At 45.2% G+C, this 22469-nt stretch overlaps 1 protein-coding gene across 1 annotated transcript in view; it reads left to right on the forward strand.

Annotated features, from left to right (window-relative positions):
- Positions 1–22469, forward strand: part of LOC105692780 — a 126577-nt gene that overhangs the window by 51199 nt on the left and 52909 nt on the right. The window contains exon 2 of the mRNA XM_012412219.3: positions 10525–10601. Within this exon, the coding sequence (XP_012267642.2) occupies positions 10532–10601 (70 nt within the window). The 5' untranslated portion in view covers positions 10525–10531. The remainder of the gene's footprint in view (positions 1–10524; positions 10602–22469) is intronic.

The raw sequence follows: 22469 nt of genomic DNA on the forward strand, positions 1-22469 counted from the left end.
GTGCGCACCTTTGTTTCGAGAACGAGAAGGATAATTTTAGGACACGTATCAATTTTGTTTTCTTCCGGTGCGGATCGGTGCTGAGCCGGGTTGAGACAGACTCCGTTCTTGCGGGTTGTGATAATTACCAATTAATAAGTTGGATTCGAGAAGTATAATTCCGTTCCCGTTCACGCGCCGGGTCGAGTCGAGTCGAGTCGAGTCGAGTCGAGTCGAGTCGAGTCAGGTCAATTCGAGTCGAGTTAAATGCTGAAATGTTACCAGATGGCGGGTGTCAGCCTCAGGCTACCAAAATGGGTTCCATTCTCTTCCACCAGCTGACTCCGAATTAGACGGCCGGGAGGGTTCTTCGGATAGCTGACTGCGGGTTTTAAGGGACTCTGACGGGTGGCATAATATTGCTCTTCCTTGGACCATTTCTTCGCCCATTTCGCGTACAACGTTTCACGAGCTTTTCCGACTACCCCCCTTCGCGAGCTTCTCTCTTTGAATACGTTAGCAATTTCCGAACGAATCAATCTAGTTGTTAAGGGAATGCCATTAACTGCAATCTCTTCGTACGCTGATAGAGTCGCCAACGATCTACGGCACTGAATCTAATGTTAGTCATCTGGCTTTCAGAGGCAATCGCCTCGAACAATGATCGTTATTGACGAGTCGATCTGTAAAAATGTATATATATATCGGTCGCAGCCAAAAATAAGACATAAATAGGGCGAGGGGGTGGTGAAAAACCAGTAATGAGGAAAGAAGCGTAAAAAAAAGTGGCAAGTTCCACGAACCTCAGGTAACGGAAAAAACAAAAATCAAGAAATAAAAAATCTCGACGAAACCACAAATCTCAACCGAACACAAGAGACACGTCGCCTAAAATTCATCAAGTATCAGTCAATTGAGGTCTGAATATTCAGAAGCTTTTTTATTTTTCATCGCATTGATCAGTGAAGCGATGTAATCGCGAAGTTTTGGGAAATTCAAAGCGGGCAGTAATTAGAGTTGGGAAATTTAGGGAGCCAATGATTGCGGACTACTCGAGTCGAATTTGTTTGAGTAATGAAACTGCATTACGGACGATTGCGTAAACGTTGAGCGTATACACGTAATGCGGTGTTTTGCGATTGGTACCAGAGAGAGGCATCGACGCGCGATACGTGAGAAAGATACGTTTGATAACAAAATGGAGGATCGGGAGCAAATAAGGGCCTAAAGATCCACGCAACTTACGCTCTACCATTTTGGAGGCAGGCGGCGTTGTGCGGTGATTTTGTGCCTTTAATATCCAGTTTAAATATTCATAAGGGGAAGTTCGGAAGCGAAGCGGCCGAGGGCGGTAAGAGGGAATTGCAGGAAGGGGGGAGGGGGCTCAACCGTATCCCTCGCCCTCCGGTTCTTCGTAGGATCCGTTCCAGATGGTTGGCCTGTGTATTCCGCGAGTATCTTTTTGCGGAAAATGGGGAAAAGGAGTCTTGCGCGGTGCTCACATTCTTCCAAATACATTACATAAACCATTTCACATACACACATACGTATATATATATGTATAGAGCCGTACACTTTCACCCGCCAACTAGTGATGTGCAAATATTCACAGTGGGTTCGAGCAAATAACAATCCAAGAATTTCACGCCCCCAACCATTCACAACCCCATCACGCCCCCCCCCCTCCCCCCCCCCGCCGTCTTATCCAATCGATTACTCAATGGATGAAAATTATTCAACGGTACCAGTACGGCACCGAACGGTTAACCGTATCCACAGAAATATCTGAACGGCGCAATTGGGAAAAAAAAGAAATTGGCGAAGCCTTAAATGGATAATAGCAGAAGTGAACGTAGGATGACAACCTCATGTCTGTAAGAGGGGGAGTTATAAATTTTTACCCATGGGGTAGTTATAAATTTCTAAAAGCAGTGCTCACGCATGGTTGTGTTCAAGCGCGCCTGGGACGCAACATAAATCATTATTAAGTCTTGAAAGGGTTAGGTTTAGAGCTTGTCAAGTAATCTATCGGGATAGTTTATCTAATACAACGGCTGGGCGGGGGCTGCGTCCTGGGCGATGGTGCATGTGAACCTTTCATCGATCCGCCCGGACGGCGTTATACTGGATGTTCCGTGTTCGACGCCGTTCGTCGCCCCTGTATGAGCCGGCTTTCGCATAGCGTAGCGTACCCACCTTACACCTACGAATAACCTACCTACCTTCATACCCACCCAAATGTATATATATGCACCTGCGGCACGTTGGCATTTTCACCAAACAACGCGTCAGCGAGTATAGGTATACCCGTAGAAACATTCTCGGTGTACGGTCTATTAATTAACAACCTTATCCACCGAGGGAATGGATCACCGGAATCGCACTCAACGTGTTTCCTATTAAAACTTTATTTTTCATTACCAACCTCATCTCTCAGTTTTTTGTTTTTTTTTTATTTCAGTTTATTTTATTTCTTCGCCCAAATTTTACGGAATATCTTATTCCCCCCCCCCCCCCCCCCTTCTTTTTTATCGCCTGACTAAGGTGGGTCAGGATCACCGAACCGAATTTCGCATCCTGAATTTTTGATCGCGGATATACGTACGTACCTATATAACTGTGCGGGGAAGCGAAACGACTTAGGATTATGTCCTATGTATATATCTATATACATGATTTTTACCCGGTACAATATTAAATCGGATCTACGTTACCTAGTCGACCTTCGCACATATTTCACCCAACCGAATTCCGACTACTTGTAATTGTAAGAATCAAAATGAACTCGGAGAATTTTGAAATATATCCTCACATTTCGCTTATCCCTCTTCACGGAGCTTGGGATAAAGTTCGTTGACTTGGTTTACCACTCAAACCTCAACATTTTAACAGAATTTTACCCTACTTGGTCGCTTTATGAAACCATCTGGAAGAGGGAAGAAGGAAAGAAAAGCGAAATAAAAAAAAAAAAAAAAAGCAGAAAAACTGTACGCCATGTGTATGTGAATGAAAGTACTTTTGTAACTAAAAGTTTTTCAACGTTTCAAACGTGAAAGTATCGTTATAAAACACTACTCCGACAGTAGGTACCTGTGGATGATTTTTTTATTTGCGTTATTTTATTTGGTTTTCTAGATTAATTTTTTTTTTTTTTGTTTTTTATCCACGTTCCGTCGGTTTGTTGTTGAGAAATAACAGAGAGAGAGAGAGAGGAGTCCGTACATAATATAGAATTTTCAAAGGAATGGATGGAAAGGAAAGGATGGAATTTTGCACGTTCAGTTAATATTGAAATGTTTGCGAAAATAAAAAAAGTCCTACCTTTACTTGCCATTTTACATTCATACCTATCCATGTACGTATGTGTGCGCATTATTCAAAAACTGAAAAACTTTTCGTTTCGAAGCTGTAACTGGAATTCTAGGTGGAGCTGTACGCGTACCTGTACCCGTGACTTTAAAGGGCGAATTACCACGGCGGCTCAAAGAATTATGTTGGAAAGATTCAAAGTTTAGTCTTAAAACGAAAGCGGAGGGTCGGCAGGTCGGAGGCGAGTCATCATCCAAAGCGCACCCTGTAGTTAGGACGACGGCTTTTATTTCACCGGAAGACTTACTTGACAAATGTCTTACCGCGCCTTGAACAAATACCAGCTACTCTTTCTTGTAATTCCGTCACTGCGGAAAGGGATTCTCAGAGTGGAATTCCAATTTAAAATTTATTCAATTTTTTTTCTCTCTTCTTTTCTTTTCTTTTCTTTTTTTTTTTTTTTCTTTTAATCTCACTGCAACGTGATTTCAACTGGAAAATATTTGAGTGAAGCCACGATCCGGAGGATGTGAAAAATATACACCCTATATAAGATACTTGTATATCTTGGACAATAACCAGTCCGGCGAACGACGTAAAAATTTTTTTAGAACTTACGAGTTGACTATAATACTGCGAGGAGAGGGTAATTACTGTGATTTTTATTTTCAATTCCGTTCGGAGTGGAGCTTTTTTTTTCACTTCTATTTGTTTTTTTTCTGGTTTTTCCTCACGAAAGTGGAGCAGATCTGTAAATAATAAGTATGCGATTGTGTTATGTGGAGACAAAATTCATCGAAGTATATTCAAGACCATTCCCGTTTCGCGAAAAACTTTCTACCTCTCACGAGTCGTGTGGACCGGTCAATAGCACAATGGAGCCGGTATCGGAAGCGATAATTTAACGAAAGCTCGTCGGAATTATGTATTCCTACGCGGAGTCCGAATCATTAGCCACTTCGGCTTAAAGAAGGGATTGATTTTGAAAAATGTATAAAGCGGAGGAGAAAAGAACTTCTTGTAAATAATATAAAATCGTCTTTATTACTCGCGAGAGTTGATCACATCGGAAGTTCGGTCGTGCGTAAAGTCGTCGCGCGAGATTCGGGCTTGCTTACGGTTTTTCTGAAATGGCACGATGCGTCGTGGGTCGCTTGGCAACCGCAACTTCTCAACGCGATCGTACATATTCGGTGATGGGACGAAGATGGGGGTGAATTTAACGGATGCGTATCAATATATCGTTCGTTGGCTTGTCCGCGTCGCGTGCAAAGCGTCGGAACCACGACATTCGCGCGATAGGCGTCGGAAGGCCACCGGGGGGAGTTCGTCGGTGAAACCGCGAACCGGATTATCCATTAGGATATCAGAATCGGAGGAGTGTTCGAACGGGTCTCGATCATCGACGAACACCTTCAGCTTTCTGACGATGGGTAACAGAGAGACGAGAATTAACTCTTCAAATGTGTCCGGAGTAGTTTGACCTATTTAATATTAATCCAGCGTCGGGAAATGAAATCCCCGTATTCGCGTAGCTGTGGCATCGGTTTCCATGTGCTCTGGGATTCTCATTTCATCAGGTCGCGGGTTTGTCCCAAGAAGCGAGTCTGATGGAAATAAAAAGGTGGTAGGTATTCTCCAGACACGTACATCCCCGCGTAGTATCCACCTCAGCTTCTTCCTCTTTTTTTTCATTATTTTCCTATCGCCCGCTATGTTTGCCCGGAGGCTCAGATGAGCGAGGGATGCAGAATCCCCGGTCTTCCGATACACTCAGGAATCGTAATTTTCCTTTGGATTCTTAAGGAAAGCTCTTACGGTATGTAAACATGATAAAAATAAGCATTCCACCTTGTGTTCTCCGTGGTCGTATACCAACGGGGAAAGAAGTGACGTTGCTGCTTCACTTTCATCGGTAGACGTGCGTTCCGTTCAGTTATATCGTTACAGGGTCATGGAGAGTACGAGATGTCTGGGACGACGGGGAAAAAGGAGGGTAAAAGTTGAAGGAGAAGGACGGGTAACGGGAATGCGAATGGGAACGGGCGAAGAGTGAACGGGGGGGGGGCGAGGGAGTCAAATTGGATCAACCGATCCCGGGTCGAGTTATGAACGCGGTCCCACTCGCGTATACCTTATACGCCGTATACCGGCTTCCGCATTGTCAGGCATAAATGAAGTGAGCTTGGGACGAATGTACACACACCGATACGATGTATATTTTACCCTCGCATATAACGTACCTCTACATGTGTGTATGCAGAATCCGCCAAGGATCTACTCACATGAGTGTTTATATACATTTACGAATGTGTACGAATAGCACTATGTACGTACGTACGTGCGTATGTATCCTGTCATTCGGAACAGAAAATACAGAGGATATTGCCGTGGTCCGTGTATACGCTCGCAAGCTGCTTGGATTCTGAAAGTATATAAACTACAGCGAGCTTATGTAAACAGTTTCAGAATCCACATAGCCAAGCAACGTGAGCGTGTACATACATTATATATGTATATACGCAGTCACGTTACGGGCTTTGTCATCGCGTCGTACACCTGTGATTCAAATTATTACAATTGTTATTATTATTATCCGGATTATCATCATCGTTACCGCTGCACCGTTAACAACTCAATTTTTTTTTTTTTTTTTGTTCCTCTATCATATCTCGTCTCTCTCGTGCTCTTCCCCTCGCGGACCGTAAGACCCCCTTCGTAAAAATTCCGATCATATGATCATGTGGGCGGCAAAATTTCGATTTCCTCGGTAAGCGTTTCCAGAAAAATGGCTAATATTTACTCCTTCGTTCGCCCACGAAGTCGGCGTGTGGAGTGCGGAGTCGTCCTCGTCGATCGCTGAATTTGAACAACGTTTTTTTTTTTTTTCCCCCTCATTGGAATCAATTAATCGACTAGGTACTTCCGGTTCGATTAGTCGCTAAACTTGTTGCTTCTCTCACCGACTCGACGCTCCGTTTCCCTCTCAACTCTTCTTCGGCTTACAACGGCTCGGGGGAGTCCCACGTTTTACTTCATTTCTCTTTTATTCTACTACTATTCTCTTTTTTCTCCGAAGGGGTATAACCGCGCTTAGTTTCCTAGACGTGCGGCGCGGGCGAACGGGGGTGCGGTAGGCGGACAAAATGTCTGTCAGATGGATCGAAGTTGTGTTCAAATAAATTGTCAATCGACTTATTACAATGCGGGGGGGGGGGGGGGGGGGGGGGGGCGAATTGCCCCTCGTAAATCACTCTTGCACTGGTGTACCTTATCTCACGAACAATACACGACAGAACTATTACTTGTCGCAGCTGCAGTACCTCTGTTTGCATTATGACGTGTACGGGTATGTGCATTATATACATACGCGTATGTACGTATGTATATATGTATATACCTACCCATAATACGAGCTACTACCGCAGTTTCGAGTTGGTCGTACCGATGCCCGGTTTCCCGTGTCTCGCCCATTACCCTCCTCCCCCCCCCCCCCCCCCCACATATTCGCGTTCATACTCCATATAGCCGGCTACTGGAGAACCGGACGCAATATTCGATACACCCCGACAGCTAATGCGGCAAGTGACGCTCAAATTATGTATCGTATCACACCGATGTGAAATACTGTGATTACCGGAGTCCAATGAATTATTTAGACATTTTAACCATCTATGTTAAAAAAAAACAGAAAAACAAAAACAAAAAAACAAATAAAATACAGGACCGCGGAGGTTGACGGAAAAATGATGGATTTGTTCGGTTTAGCTTTCAACCGGCGTGGTCCGAACGAAAAAAGGGGATGGCCCCTGCCGCGAACCAATGAAATACTTGACCAGTGGCGAGTCGGCTCTGATTGACCTTTGCGGTAATCTCGCTGTCTGTGGATTATTGCGATTGTTTTCAACGGTGACGAGATAATCGGTGATCGACGAGGCGACCCATCTGCGAACGTGGGATATAGAAGGGAAAGCTTGACGGTCGTCCGATTGCGGCGATAAAAAATTCAACAGGGATAAGTGCACCGTTCGAAACGATGAATTACGGAATAATTCGGCTCGGTGAGGTTTAATGAATTGTTATATGATCTCAATTGATCGAATTCCAATTAATTCGAAATCAGACACTCTTCCGTCTCGATTGGCACCCACAGTAGTACATGTCTTATGTTAATACACGGTCGTTATTGCACCCTATATAAAGTCCTTGACAACCACTGTTCTCGCGCTATAGAATTCGTACGCCAGCATTGTTAGCGGTACAAACCAACGGCTGCAGCAGAGGTCTGGGGTAGGTACACCGTCGAACGCGCGAGCATTGGTCCAGGGCGCGTGGTATTTATGTAATTACGCGCATATATATACATGTATAAATATATATATCTGTATATTCGGATACCACATACATAATAACCACCGCAAAAACGAGATCTGCAATTTACAAATTACCAAAACCGGCGAGGTATCGAAAATGACAACCGAGTGGGGTACGGTATCAATATCATCGTACACGCGCGGTTACGCCTGGATCGCTCGATGACTTATATTCGTTAATAATAACATTTCAAGTTCCTTCCAATTTGTACCACGCGACGGACGTGTATCGTATCGGTCGTCGCGGCGAGGGAAATCGGCTGTCGGGCTGTCCGCCCGTGCGTTGGTTCGGATACGGTGTGGTACATTACTCCGTGCATGTATATGTATGTATACGGCGTTTGCACGGGACACAGACGCCATTGTGCGAACAGGCGGTGCTGGTCGCCCACCTCAGCGGTCGTGGTTTCCGCAGTAGCTCCAACGAGCAATACCAACCGACTCGAGGCTATCAACCTCCTGGTTCTCCCTCCGCGCTTTGGGTTTTCCATCCCCCGCAGTCGGACTCCGCCATTCTTTTTGTATTCTCTACTCGATCTTTTCACTCTCTTTTCTTTTTTTTTCTCTTCTGTTTTTTTTTTTCTCTTTTTTTTTTTTTTTTACCGCACTGACCGCTAAGTACTGCCACCGCCGAGGATAAACGAACGAAGAGAAGTACGAAAGAAAAATGTAATTATCAAAAGATGCGTCTGGAAAAATATTACGCGTACGTGGAAAAGTCGTGGAACGTGAGCGATATTTGATGTCGTATTCGTGCAATAATTTGAAGAGCGCATAAAACGAGGACGGAATTGTTTTTTGGTTTTTCATTTTTCAACACCGCGGTGGCCGATAATCGTTACAAACCACGAACGGAATCGCAGCGCGGGGAGAGGGTGGTGGTCGCGGACGCAGGGGTGCGGCTCGTGGAACAGTCGTTACTTTTATTTCCCGTGTGTTCTATGTGTTATGTGTGTAGCACTCCCTGATCACGTTGGAAAGAGTAATTAATGTTACGAGCATCGCTCGGCGAACAAATGGAACGCGATCCGAACGCTAAGCGCTATCTTGTTGACCAATTGTTGGCTTGTTAGTTGCGAAACGAACGTAGGGTGGAAATGAAATCTATCGGCTCATCGAATCATCTCATCAGCCACGTTGTTTCCAGTCGAGTCGAAACCACCCTCGCTTCCTCCTCCCTCCTCTTACGATTTCCATACACGTGTCCAAGTTCGGGTGTACATAATTATCGCTCGATTAGTCCATCGGAACGAAGGTGCGCACGTATGTCCATAAATAAATATCCAGGTAAGACGTCCGAATGATGAGCTCGAGTGTTTTCCGCGGAAATACAGCACCCCCAAAGAAATAGATGTAACTCGTTCCAAGTCTTGTTCTAATTCCTCGAAGGAGGCCGGGGCTCTTGTATAGAAATAAACCCACCAATACTCCGACGCAGGAACTCTTCACCGAGTATATTTATCTTCCGTCTCGTATTCGTACGGACGAGTCGAGTGGCGGTGAGAACTTCTCGGTGTCCCTTCGTCGTCCTGGCAACGATCACGCATGGCTTTTCTTTCACCAGGAATCACTCGGATGACGCCATCCATTCGGATTTTTTGTCACTCGAAAGATGCAGACTTTTCGACGAAAACTCCTCCTATCGTCATACCGCCACAATATGCCGGCGCACCACAAGTGAAAAAGTCACCCCCGCGTACCACCCGCTGCTACCCTCGCCGTCGCGGGCTCTGCACCTTACACCGCGGAAAACGGCGTCGAAGGGGAATAGGAAGGAAACACGACCTAGTCTGTACGAACACCGCAACTCGCCGGTATTCGCACACGTTTACACCCGGTACACACACCGGTAGATGTGCAGTACATACGTACATGTGAGATGTATAGGTGTATTACACACGTACACAGGCAGGGAAAGGCAATGGAATACGACGGCTGCTGGCACTGGTATAGCGTCACATGGCCATTTAGTGGGCAGGAACGGGGGCGAAGGGGGGCGAAGGGGGGTGGGGGGGGGAGGGGGGAGGGTTCCAAGCAAGAAGAGACGCTCGCGGCGATGTGCTTCTATCCGTTCGCGAGATGACAGAGGCCCAACCCCACACTCCAACCAACACCATCGCTACCAGAACCACCTGCACCGTTACCATGGCACTAACACTAATGCCCACCGCTACCGCTTTCATCATCCACGACGGGAGTCTTTCCCTGTACATGTACCACAAGCAGAGGGGCACCACCGCCTTCGTTTCCACCAGATGCGCTGCCTGCGAAAAACCAGACCATTGACGCCGAGCCGTGCGCCATTGTTACATCTCCGGGCTAATAAAGAAAAATGAGAGCGCTTTTGCGGATATTAGTTTGTCGGTATCATGGTGCAGTCTGCTTTCCCGGTCTAGCTTACCGAACAAATCTATGACACATTTGTATAGGTATATTTACGAAACCGAGGATGTATCGTTATCGAAATTGTGGAGTTCCGTGCTTCGTTGCTCGGTAGTAGTGGGGGTGGGTTTGTTTTGTTTTTTTTTGTTTAATTATTTTCCATCACTGTCGTCACCGTATCACCGTACACGTTCGTAATGTATTATTATTCTTTCGTCGCGTTCACCCCAGTTTTTTCTTCGGCAAACTGATTATCATCTCGGAGGGAGAGAAGGAAGTTACAGGTGCAACGGTACGACGACGTTGTTTTCTCATTATAATTTGTTTCTTCCTTATTATACTCATTTTATTTTACTTCATTTTGTCATAAAATCATTCGTACATACGTACGTACACATTTACATTTGCGTTTGTATATATATTTTTACATATAGCTCTATGTACGTATACATATTTATAACGTCCCTGCGTCTGGTTACAGCTCCAAAATGAAGTGGCCTTTGCTGCTATTGTGGCTTCTGTTGTCGCATTCTGGAATTCTAGGAGCACAGCAACACGGTGAGTACAAAATTACCTCTCTGAATTAATGACTTCCTGGTACGCCTTTTAATCATCACTGTGTCGAGTGGTTCTGGCAAGTGGCGGACTGTTACACGAGCGGCTTACTGCTTCTCTAGATCATTAATAATAACCCGAATAGATATAGAATTTCCAATCCGAGGAGACTCCGTTTTCATAGTAGCGCATTTAATGGGAAAGTGAATTACAAAAATTTGCCGATTCGATTAATTAAAATTTCTCGTACGATCATTAGAGCCGGAAGTCCAGCTCTCCTTCAATCTCCCGTTGAAAATGGTGTTCTCCTATAATTAAATCCATATAGCTCGGTGGTATTTTATTTCACTTTGATTGAAAATCTATTTTGTTAACATTTTTCATTCCTCTCGCATATGTATATGGCGAAAAAAAATCGATGACCGTATTTCACGTATTCGGCATTTCGCGAAACTAAACGAATGAAAATGAGAGAGCGGGAGGTGATCGGGCGGTTACCCGGCCGCGATACTCTATACCGAAATCGAGCCGCACAATTCAGGGAGCGTAAATCTTTGCTCGTTTCGGTCTCGACTATACAGTGTACAGCGCGGAGTTCTGTTTAACGGTACAACCCTCCCGCCTTCCGGCTAGTGAAATGTAAACAGATAATACCATTCTGCGGTGGTTTCGCCCCACGTCGCGTTCCTCGTCACCCTCTCCAGGTCCGTTCCAGGACCGTTCCGGACCCTCGGAAATCCCCCTTTTCCTTCCAACTCGTCGTTCCGCATGGGCCACAACTGTCTGGCGCGTTTGCCCACACTCAAAGTCCTACCCTACCCTAAACACGTGAAGTTGTCCAGCGTTTAAGTTGTTTGAACATCTCTCGCTTCACCCTGGCCCTCCGTCCCGGTTCGACCCTCTCCACCTGCCTCTACTCCCGTAACCATATAGCTGCTGCATGCTCTTTGGAAGTTCGACTCCGACGGTCATTGTGGCCGAAAAGGAATCCGTCACGGAGTCCTGTGGGAGCGAACCGCACTCGCGGAAAGTCGGAAAAGGGGCTCGAGAATGCTGACGCTCGATCTGAGATTAGAAGGGATGCTTGCCCGTTCTTGCAGATTAATTGAAGATCGGACCGAATCCAGACCCCGTCTCGCTGTATCGCCATCGGCAGATATCGAACTGGAGAGGGGGGGGGGGTTTATTCGATTCGTTTATTTCGTTCGCAGGGACGACGTTGAAAGTGAAGCATTAAATTATAAGGAGCAACTCGATTTCGGGAATTAAAACCAGGTTGATCCCCCTTGGGAGTGATCCCAACGCACTCAAGCTTATGACGAGCGCATCCCGTCATTTGCAATATTAACGCGAACATTAAGCGCGATTTCAGCTCGGCAGGCGCACCGGGTTCAGCTTCGGCTGGTCGGGGATAAAAGCTATATTTGACGAGCGTATATGGTGGATCCGGTGTACAATACTTACGGTATACGTATATCGACATGCGTGTTGTACACGAAACACATCGATCTACGAATACATTATCAAGCGTACGAATGTTCGTATGTACTTCACGACCACGTCGACAATTTTTTACGCACTCGATCGTATACGCACACCTTTCCACGAGATTCGGTCTTATACATATATATATATATATATATTCCTTTTGGGTGTATACTCGCGATGAAAATACACACATGCTACGTATCGATACGTGTATCTGTGTGCGGTACGAGGTATACGTTCATTTATAGGCGGCATCGAAGATTCGACGGTATTCGGAGGAGAGCGATCGCCGTCGTTATCTCGACGGGGGGTGAACGTGGCCCTTCGGTATTTTTAGTATCTGGGTCGTGTGCCTGTTATTTTTTACTATTATAGGCTAGTCAATGTCGGAAGGTAATGACGGCCGGCTCTCGCCTAACAAACACGAAGTAACGTAGAACGTCGTCTGGTCGCTACGCCATTAATATAGTATCGGGATATCCATGTCCGATGACTCGCTTCTAATCCAACGTGTCTTTCTATTTCCAATTGACGTTGCTCTACGTGTCCGGTTGTCAATTACGACAAAATGTATCTTGAGGAAATTTGAGACGATACGAGGCCAGCCGTGAATTTCATCGAGTCAAGCCGCGCGTCGTAATACGTAGTGACGGGACGACGGACCGTGCCGAAATTAATTTTCGAACGATTTCAAAATCGAGCCATCCGATTCCAAAGGTTGTTGATTATCATATTTCGGGCGACGAACGAAGGGAACGAGATACGGTGCTCCGTCACCGCCAACCATCTGAATTAACGCCGATAAGTGCATGACGAACGTGCAGCGAGGGTGGTTTTAACCCCGAACGCGATAACATATATAATTTCGGCCGGTACGCGTGGCCAAATGATTTTTTCGATCATTTCGGGCACCCCTTTCAATGGCTTGGAATATTGAAATTTTTCGAAAATTAGCGGACCATTCGATCGGGTCAATAACTTCCCCCCGTTCTTCGGTATCTCGCACCGTCGCAGGTGAGCTGCGGAGGAGGCGAAGATTCGAAGATTACAACACGTGTGAGGTGAAAGCGCGAACGCCATCCCTTTTATATTCGCCTCTTCTCGATCGCCTTGCACACCCCTAGCCTCCGCCGCGTAGTCAGACGTTATCGAACTTCGGAGCTCAGCTATTCTTCGGAACTGCAGTTGCACAACCGGTGGCTGACAGAGCTTACGCGGTCGGAGTCTATACCGCCGATTCTATACCGTGCAGCGCGACGACGGTGTGAGTCCCGCGATTATATACGTGTGTGTACGTGTGAGATATGTGCATTATACCTGGGTAATGTAATAGGCCCTCCGGTGCCTTTCTGAACGCTAGTAGCTGGTAGTAGACGCGCTCTTGGCGCGAAGTTAACGATAAAACTACCACGTTTTCCAGGGTGGAAAGCACGCGGTGAAAATTCACGTCAGCATCAACCGGCACCCTCCACTCTCTACTGTACTCTCGAGCCACCCTTCGTTCACCTCTTTCTCGCCGCCCCCCCCCCCTCCCCCTCCACCCTCCCCCCCCCCATTTCTCCACGTATCAGTACCGGGGCGGGGTCAGGGGGTGCATATCTGTGGGAGTCAGATAAGGTAGGGTGGTACCTATATCTATCCTCATACCACCGCGGGCCGGAAAGTTATGCGTGGCTCTGCAGCGCAACCTCGTACCTTCGCCCCGCGGAACTCCGGGAACCGCCGGAAAGTCTGCCAGAGGCTCTTTCTATACATATACGTATACCTATACGGTAGCCAAAGTCTTGGTTTTACACTCGGTAGAGCGGGCGCGCGAAGGGTCGCCTCGACGGATGGATCCTTCGGATACAACGGGATCCGGCTAAATGGCCGGGAGAATGGAAGTATTTCTGTTTTTTTTTTTTTTTTTTTTATTTTTTTATTTTGTTTTATTTCGTTTTTTTTTTTGTTTTTTTTTTTTTTCGTTCGCCGCGGGTCTCGCCAAAGGGTGGTTTTGACTCGGTCGGGAGTATAACTTTCCTCTCGATTATGACGATTCTTTCATTCCCCCCCACCCCCCTGCTATATCGTGGACCTGCGACCCTCTGTTTCATTTTTCTTTGATTCATTTTCTTTTATATCCGTGGAACCGTTCGGTCCTATCCCCTTTTTTCATTCGAAGTAACAACAGCGCGGGTAGCGAGTAGAGAAATCTCACTCTCGTCGTTTCGGCGTACAATACGGTGCGGACCGTAAACGTACGTTTTTCTCTAATATTCTTCACATACTTTCGAATAGTCCGTGTCAACCTGCAGCCACGTGATTTGGCCGCATTGAATATCCGTGTAATTGATACAATGTGAATATAGATTTTGGCGGAGGTGAAAAAGCGGACAGACAAGGGGGGGTCTAAGCGGTCCCGATTATAGTCTACCTTTACGGGACATTGCTGAATATTATGCGAAGTAGCGGGGTGGGATCGGTGTGACGATAACGGAAAACGTAACGTCAACGTAGCGGAGAGGTGCGCCCGGCGTCCCAGATAGTTGGCGCTTTGTATTTGCCCATTAATAGTGAACTACCATCCCAAGTGGTTGCAGAGTAAAGTCGGCGGGGTGCCTAGTCGACGCTGAGAAATTAGCGGAGGCGCTAATTGTGTTACGTAACCTAGTTAGCGATGTGTGTTCTTGGAAATTGTACCGGGGGTCCCCAACCCCCGTACCCCGTGTTCCCCAACAGCGGCAACGGCAGCTATTCCTACGAGTTGTACGTATATACATATATTTATATACGTACACCGATATAGACGTAGTACACCGTACCCGGGGAACAACGCGTTCCGTGCGATGCAATGCTGAAGGACTCTTAATTGGCGATTTCAACGGTCATTTGTTTAGCATGGTTCACCTGGATGCCAGACCTCCTAGAACGGAGACAGGTTTACGACAGAAAAAGAAAAAAAGAAAGAAAAGGTGAAAATAAATAATCTGTGCAATATCCCCTGCACACTGGGAGATTTTACAATCTTTTGTTCGTTTCGTTCTCCCTATAAATACATAATTGCTAACCAGGCTGAATTTCCGATAAAGTACTATTATTGCTACCGGTAAAATATTCGTTATTGTTATTATTGTTATTATTATCGTTATTCGTTGTTTCTTTTATTATTTTGGTTTTGGGCTTATAGCAGCGCGGAATTATTTAGATCTACAAAGCTGCTGCTGCTGCTGCCGCTGCGCACGGAATAAAAAAAAGAACGGCCGAAGCTATACGGAGTTTGGCAACATTTGTGGAAGCAAAAGCTCGGCCGAACTCTCTCTCTCTCTCTCTCAGTGGGTGCAACTTGCAGCTGTAGAGAGTAAAGGAGTTGTTACTGTGTGCTTTACATACCAGCTGCCATGTTTAGGTAGGTGTTATACGTGTGTACGCAGACGGTGAAAACCGGCGGTGGATTCAGCCGTGTCTACGTTATACATATTTATGCACAAGTTATCTCGTCCGCGTGTCCGCGAATCTCTGAAAACGTAACTTGACCCCCGTCTAGTTTGCATCCAGATTCCTGCCGGGCGTATCGGGAGAGCTATTATTTTTTCCGGTTCATTAATTTTAATCCTTCCGCGATATTCGGTGAATATATTCTAGAATCGGATCCCGCGGGAAACCGGTTCAGTTATTTCAGCGGTTATTTTCAACGAAAAATTGTTTCGCGACGACAAATTATTCCACGCTCTTAATTTCGGCGTAACGATATCACCGGGATGAGGAATAATATCGCTGGAGCACTTCGTAATCGCGACAACGGTGTACAACAAGCTGTCGCGTATCAGCCAAGTGATCTCCTTACCTTAAACTGCGACCCGCTGTTTCAAGTGGTGCAAGTGCATTCGATGAGTACAGATATATTTCGGCTTCTCCGCGGAAGAAAGCTCTGATTACGGCTTACCTTGCCGAATAGGGTCTCACATGTATACCCCCCTTTAACGAGGGAACCATTTGTCACCGAGCACTCTCCGCGCGCCGGAAGATTCAGTTTCTCCGCCTTCCATAGGAACTGCGCACGAAGTAGCGTCGTACTTCCGATTGTTTCTCGATATCGTCAATCGTCCCGGTATAAAGAGGATGTGCGAATCCGCAGCGTAAATCGTCGGAAAATTGTCCAAACAAACTCCCACAAAACGCAGATCGATCGATTGGACCGCGCGACTCGCGTCACACCTATACGAGGTCTCGTCAACTTCAAAAGCGGAGCGTGAAGTGCGTGCTGCGATACTGCCCTGTAAAGTAATCATTTCTATCAACTGGCTTTGAATCGGTTGTTACACACGCCAAAGAGGCAAACCGTTGGCAAAGTGTTCTCGGTGATCCGGTCATTTACTATAGTAACCGAGGATTCAGAGGAGAAGCCATCGTAATTGTTCTCGGGTATGATGACCACGTGGAATATCAATCGCAGGAGGTAATGCACGGATTTAATGCCGCCGCATGCTTCGCTTCGTTTGTCCGGCAAAGTGATAACAATTTTTTGGCGATGTAAAAATCTGGATTAAAACGTCCGCGTATGATATTATGATTGTGGCTCACGCACACCTTCACCATTTCGGGATACGGATTCTTTTTCGAATTTCATTTCAAGCGTAACGCGCATAGCGATTACCCCTCGTTAGAAAACTCCTTCGCACCCCTATAATTTTTTCACCATTTTCGAACTGTATGCATTCGTTTTTGAACACCGAACAACAAAACTACGTCAGTTCAGTTAAAATGACTTTCATCTCACGATAAACCTTAGAAAGTTTAAACCTTCGAGCACGTGCTATAATAGACTTCAGACTTTGAACGTATTAAAAGTTGATTCAGGAATTACGAAGGTTTAATGTACGGTGTGGGTGAATGCTTTACCGTACGTGAGCCTCCGAGTCTGGAGATCTTATTGTCTCGCGGTGGCTGGTCGAGATTTCCGTAAGTAGTTGTCAGCGACGGATCTCGTCTGGGAGGAGCGACGCCTGAGGGAACAAGTGCGGTTCGAGTCGCTTATTAAATAAGGGTGGCAACGGGGAAGACGGAAGGGACATAGGGGCGGGGGGGGGGGGGGGGGGGGTGAGACGAGGGATCAGAGTCAAGTGGGGGCAAGTAAGAGGGCCCGGTGGGGAAGCCATTATGTGATTGCTCGTTATTGTTTTACAGCCGGACTCTCCCGAGCGGTGGGGATAAGGATATTCCAGAAGCGCGAGAGGATTGTAATAAAATCAAAATACCCCGTGGAACAAAAGGGGGAAGACAACGTTGGAAAGATGGAAAGCCAGTCTCGCGTCATTAACTAATAGTAACGGGTAACTCGTTACTTTGTCGGCGAGATCGCCGGGCTTTTACCCCGTGTAAACCTTCGACCCGCTCGTCGATTTTAGTTCGGTAAATTCGGGATACATACTCGTTCCGGGATTCGTATTCCAGATGATTCACCCTGATCAGAAATTCACAGTTTCACGTACTCGTCCGTCGAACCGTGTACAGCGGCCCTACACTTTTGTAAAACTAAAAGTTTTTCAAAAAGCTTTTCAAACGATGCATTACCGCGTTCGATTTTTCCGAGCCCTCTGCTCGCACTAATCGAGTCAGAGTGGAACGCTCTCCACAAATGGTAAAACAAAGACGAAACTACAAACGAGCCCGTTCAACCCTTTTAACCAAGTTTTTTCATCGAACTTACCTAGCAAGCAATTTATTTCTGCGCCATACACCGGCGGAATGAATTTTAGGTGGTTGTTGAAGCGATGTAACATATCTGTTGGCGATGAACGAATTCGACTACAGTTCGTAGAGGTGATTAGTTATTCTTCTGCTTTTATAGTTTTGTGTATTTCTTCAACGAGATTGTCAAGCCCCGAAATACCTCGACGGAATGTACTTAATAACTACGCGACGGAGCAATGTGATTTCGAATATTTTTCGTTTTTTTTTTTTTACAAGCATATGACAAATGAGGAAAAGTTTGTTCACCAGTTTCACCCTGTAGCGAGTCTTTTGTGATAAACTTCCGTTGAAACGTTGCTACTGAAGGGTTCTCGCTATATAGTCGAGGAATAAAGGTGCAATATTTAACATTTACCTTCATTAAATTTTTCATTATCAAAAAGAGGTGGATTCACAATGCGGAGCATATTTCCTCGAGATTATACTCGGTTCTAGTAAATATGAAACTATGTAGGGACGTAAGAACGGATTCAGACAATGCGATGAAAGGTGCGGGGAAAAGCTTCATAGAAAAGGAACCGGAATAATCTCAGTGCTAAAATGAAGAGCTATATACACACTGCGCGTATCTATATCTATATATTAAAAGTTGGCAAAGAATGGAACATTCCGAGCATGCCCTCGAAATTTCTGAATGTTGCTTTCTCTCATATCTCGGTTGATCTACGAACCTTCGAAAGTACGGTAAGCTACGAGGATCGTTTGACTCGATACAACGGTCTCTCGGATTCTATCGACGAATAACCGATATAATAAATGTATTATTTCCCTTCCGAGTGATAACGCTAACGTAAAATTATGTGAGTTTAACGCGGTGCGGTGGGTCTCCGTCTTGGAAAAGCCCCAAGCCGGAGCACACGTCCGTACGAAATGTACTTGCGGAGAAAACGCGCGGCGGGTTCCCGAGCATAAATAGGAGACTGACTCTTCCGCGTTTGGCTCAGCGCGGTGCAGGGAAAAAAAGGAACAGTAGGGGAGGCTAAGGAGACGGAAAAGCTGGGAGTTCGGTACTCCACATTATAAAAGCGTTGGACGCGGTAAACGAGGTAGAAAACAGCCGTTTACCGAGAAATAAATATTCGGAAAACAGCCCTTATAAACAGATAAACATCTCGATAACTCTGTGAAGGGGCGCTCACCCGAAGGGTTGTGTATCTCAATATATACTTGATGCGAAGCCCCAGAACGCGCACACGTTCACGCGTAGGTATTCCGTCAGTTTTACGTATGAATAGATAGCTATATGTATACCGACGCGTACAGAATTCTCTTTTTCTCTTTTTGAAATTCACTGAATCGCGAGCTGACAGCCAATGAGGTATGTTCATATTTCTCCTCATTCAACGTCGATCTTTTGTCCATTCATCGATATTTATTATACGAAGTGAGCCTGATAACGGTAAATTAATGCACGCGAGATGCCCCGTTTTCGTTTTCTCATAATGAAAATCTTACAGAATAAATTACGTTTATCTGGAGATCGGAAGTCGGATTGAGGCAAACTTACGAAGATATGAAAAAATATTCGGGTAATCAATTGAGATTCTATCGCACGGGACCGCGCACTTGAAAATCTAGAAGGGGCAACGCTTTTCACGCCATTTTATTAATTCATTTTTATTTTTCATTGCATTCCCAGCCTTTTAATGTCCCCGAAATAAACCGTAAAAAAACTGACTAACAAAGCACCCTCCATTTGAGACAGACATGATTTATTCATTGTCCTCTTCGAAAATTTCATCACGTTTTCATTAGAGAATTTCAATTTTTATCCGTATTCGGCAAACTAGAATCAATGTGTTACGAATCATTCAAAATGGTTGCTTTAAATTCGGTTGCATGCAGTAGGTTTTCTTTTTTATAATCAAAATTAAATGAAAAATGCATGTGAAAAAAAAAACATTCCGAACCAATTTTAGTAAATCCCGCGCTGAAAATACCCCGAGATCGTTATAGACACCAGAGCTAAATTAGGTCGGATGCATCGATCTAATCGTTCCTAGATATTGTACCAGCTAATTTGGCGGTCCTCCTATAGTATAATTAGAAATCAAGGAGTCGAATATCGCTTAATGTTCCGAAGATTAACCCTCCGCACCGTTTAGATGAGTAATTCACCCGACTTTGGATAAACCGACACCGGTGTAAAATTATCGAATTATAATTTCCAAGACCTGGATGTGGAATAACGTGACCGTAGCGACTATTGACTAGATAAAAAAAAAAAAGAACAGATAAATAAGAAGAAGAATGACTGCCGCTGCAGTTATTCCTGGGTAATAATGCTCGTCGCTTTACTTTTACCTACCGTGTTCCGAGGCCATTCAGATTTCTTTTCAAGGTTGTACAGGCGTTTCGTCGAGGTCCCGGAGGGGCGTGGATTCTTCTGTCCCCAGCTGCCGAGATAACATCCAATTTGCGCGCAAACCGCTGGATTTCGTCTGCTTCGCCTCCCCCGCAACCCTTCGCCCTTCGCCCTTCACCCTTCGCCCTTCGCCCTTCGCCCTTCTCCTTTCTCCCTTAGCCGATTTTCGTGTCCGCAAGCTCCTCGCCGTCATTGCGGTACCGTTTAAAAAACAAGGCGCGATTTGTATTACTTTGTCGTACCGGCACGACGCGACGGACGTGGATACTGCAGAGGCGGGGCGGCGCGGCGCGGCGCGGTGAGATTTCAGACAGGGATTCAATTTTTCGTCAAAAGCCGCCCGCCCGGAATTAGGTGGCCAGGGCGTTATGAATAATAGCTAAGCGTTTCGCCTATTACTTTACGCTTTCGATAAATTGCCTCCTCAGACTCGATCTCGTCCTTTTCAGCCTGCTGCTTGATGAGATGAGTTTCATTGAAAATCACGTCGTCCATCTCATTTACTTCGGAATTGGAAGAATTCAACTTTTTTATCGTAATTCTTCATCGACCGGTTTTTCACCCCTTTGCTCCTCTCCGGAATAACGTGCTGCAAGAATACCTGCTGCATTAAGCGCTTGTTACATTTTATCGTGTAAATTAGTTACGTACTTCGGATAAAAACAACGCATTACCAAGCGAAGTGTAAGAAATTCCATAAGCCATTTTTCAGACACCTGATACTTTTATTTTGATCGAGTCACTTCACTGTGAAATTCGAAATTACCTGAACGAGATTTAATTCCTGGAAAATTCGAAGCAAACTCATTCAATCATCGAAAAATCAGATAGTAGAATGCACCAACCCTCATATCGTATACGTACAACAGACGATTTGTGGGATTCGGATGCTTTTGGACTAAAATCAGAAAATTTTCGACAAGAGACCAAATTTTTTTATCCTGTTTTCTTTTGTTCGTGCAGTCATATTCTAACTAGATTGACCTATCTTGATAAAATTGATCAAGTTATTACCAATTCCTAGTGTACGGGAGCAGAAAAATTGAGATACCTCGATCCGAAAAATTCGCAGATTGACAATAAGAAAACACTCTCAACATGGGTGTGAAATATAATGATGTGAAATTGAAAAAAAAAAAAAAAATAAGGGACAAAAATTTAAACGACGAATGGAATCAAATGCGGCGCACGCGAAGCGCACCCGTGCAATGCTAGTATACATTTATAAAGTTTAAATCGGATCAATATCCTTCGTATTCCCAATATCGTCAGATTTTATGGAAATTTTTTTGATTTCAATAGACTTTGATCATAGTTGCAAAACGGGATGTGGCGAGCGAATGCACCGCAGGTAAAATGTAACAATAATGTCGTACCTATGGTACGTTGGAGAAAGTATTCCCGTTTGAAAATATCGTATCTTTGAAAATTATGTAACGGTCGCACGTGGCGGTATAAGGAATAACGGGGTTGCTGCGGAATTTCAACGTCGCGGGCACCGCAAGCGACTAGCTAGGGGTAGGTATTCTCTGTGTAGCGAATGAAACAACGTTTCCTGTTCCGTTAAAAGCGAATTATTTCATGCGTAACTTTTCAGATAATACCGAACGCGCGCCCTATGTCGGCTCGGAGATTTCTATGGTTCTAGTGCGGTCGAGTTGAAAGCCAGGGCGTTGAATCTGTCATCCGTGACGTTAAATTTCTAGAGAAGTTTCAACGGTGTACGGTTCAGCCTCTCTCGGGCTTACAAATAATAACACTTAAACCGTACAAGCGAAAGAGAAATCGAAGAAAAAATAAAACATGCGTACACAGAATGTATAATCGACAAAGAATCGATCGGCCTCTGCAACTCTCATTTCAGACTTGTCACATACACCCAGTGAACGCGAATACCGGTTGACCGCAGCCTGATCAGTGAAATTCGCCTTTCTCACGTTTTGTTGAAATCGAGAGAGAGAGAGAGAGAGAGAGAGAGAGAGAAATCATTGATTACGAAAGTGACGAAATAGGGAAACGGTTGTTCGATATTACGACCTCATCGGCTCTAATATACCAATTATTTTCTAATATACCAATGGTTTTGCGGGGCCTTGGAATTTCAGCGGCATTGCGGACGACCGCGTTATACTTTGTTTCTCTTTCCACCTCATTAATAACTGAGTGGTTTATTTCTTGGCAGATTGCAAATATAATTAAGAAGCTCGTTTACATACGGTAGCGATAAGCGCCGTCGCGTCGCGTCGTGACGCAACGTAACGCGCAAAGTAAGAATAGTATGGTATTAC

The sequence above is a fragment of the Athalia rosae genome, chromosome 1 (genome assembly GCF_917208135.1).
Source record: "Athalia rosae chromosome 1, iyAthRosa1.1, whole genome shotgun sequence".
Lineage (NCBI taxonomy): Eukaryota > Metazoa > Arthropoda > Insecta > Hymenoptera > Athaliidae > Athalia > Athalia rosae.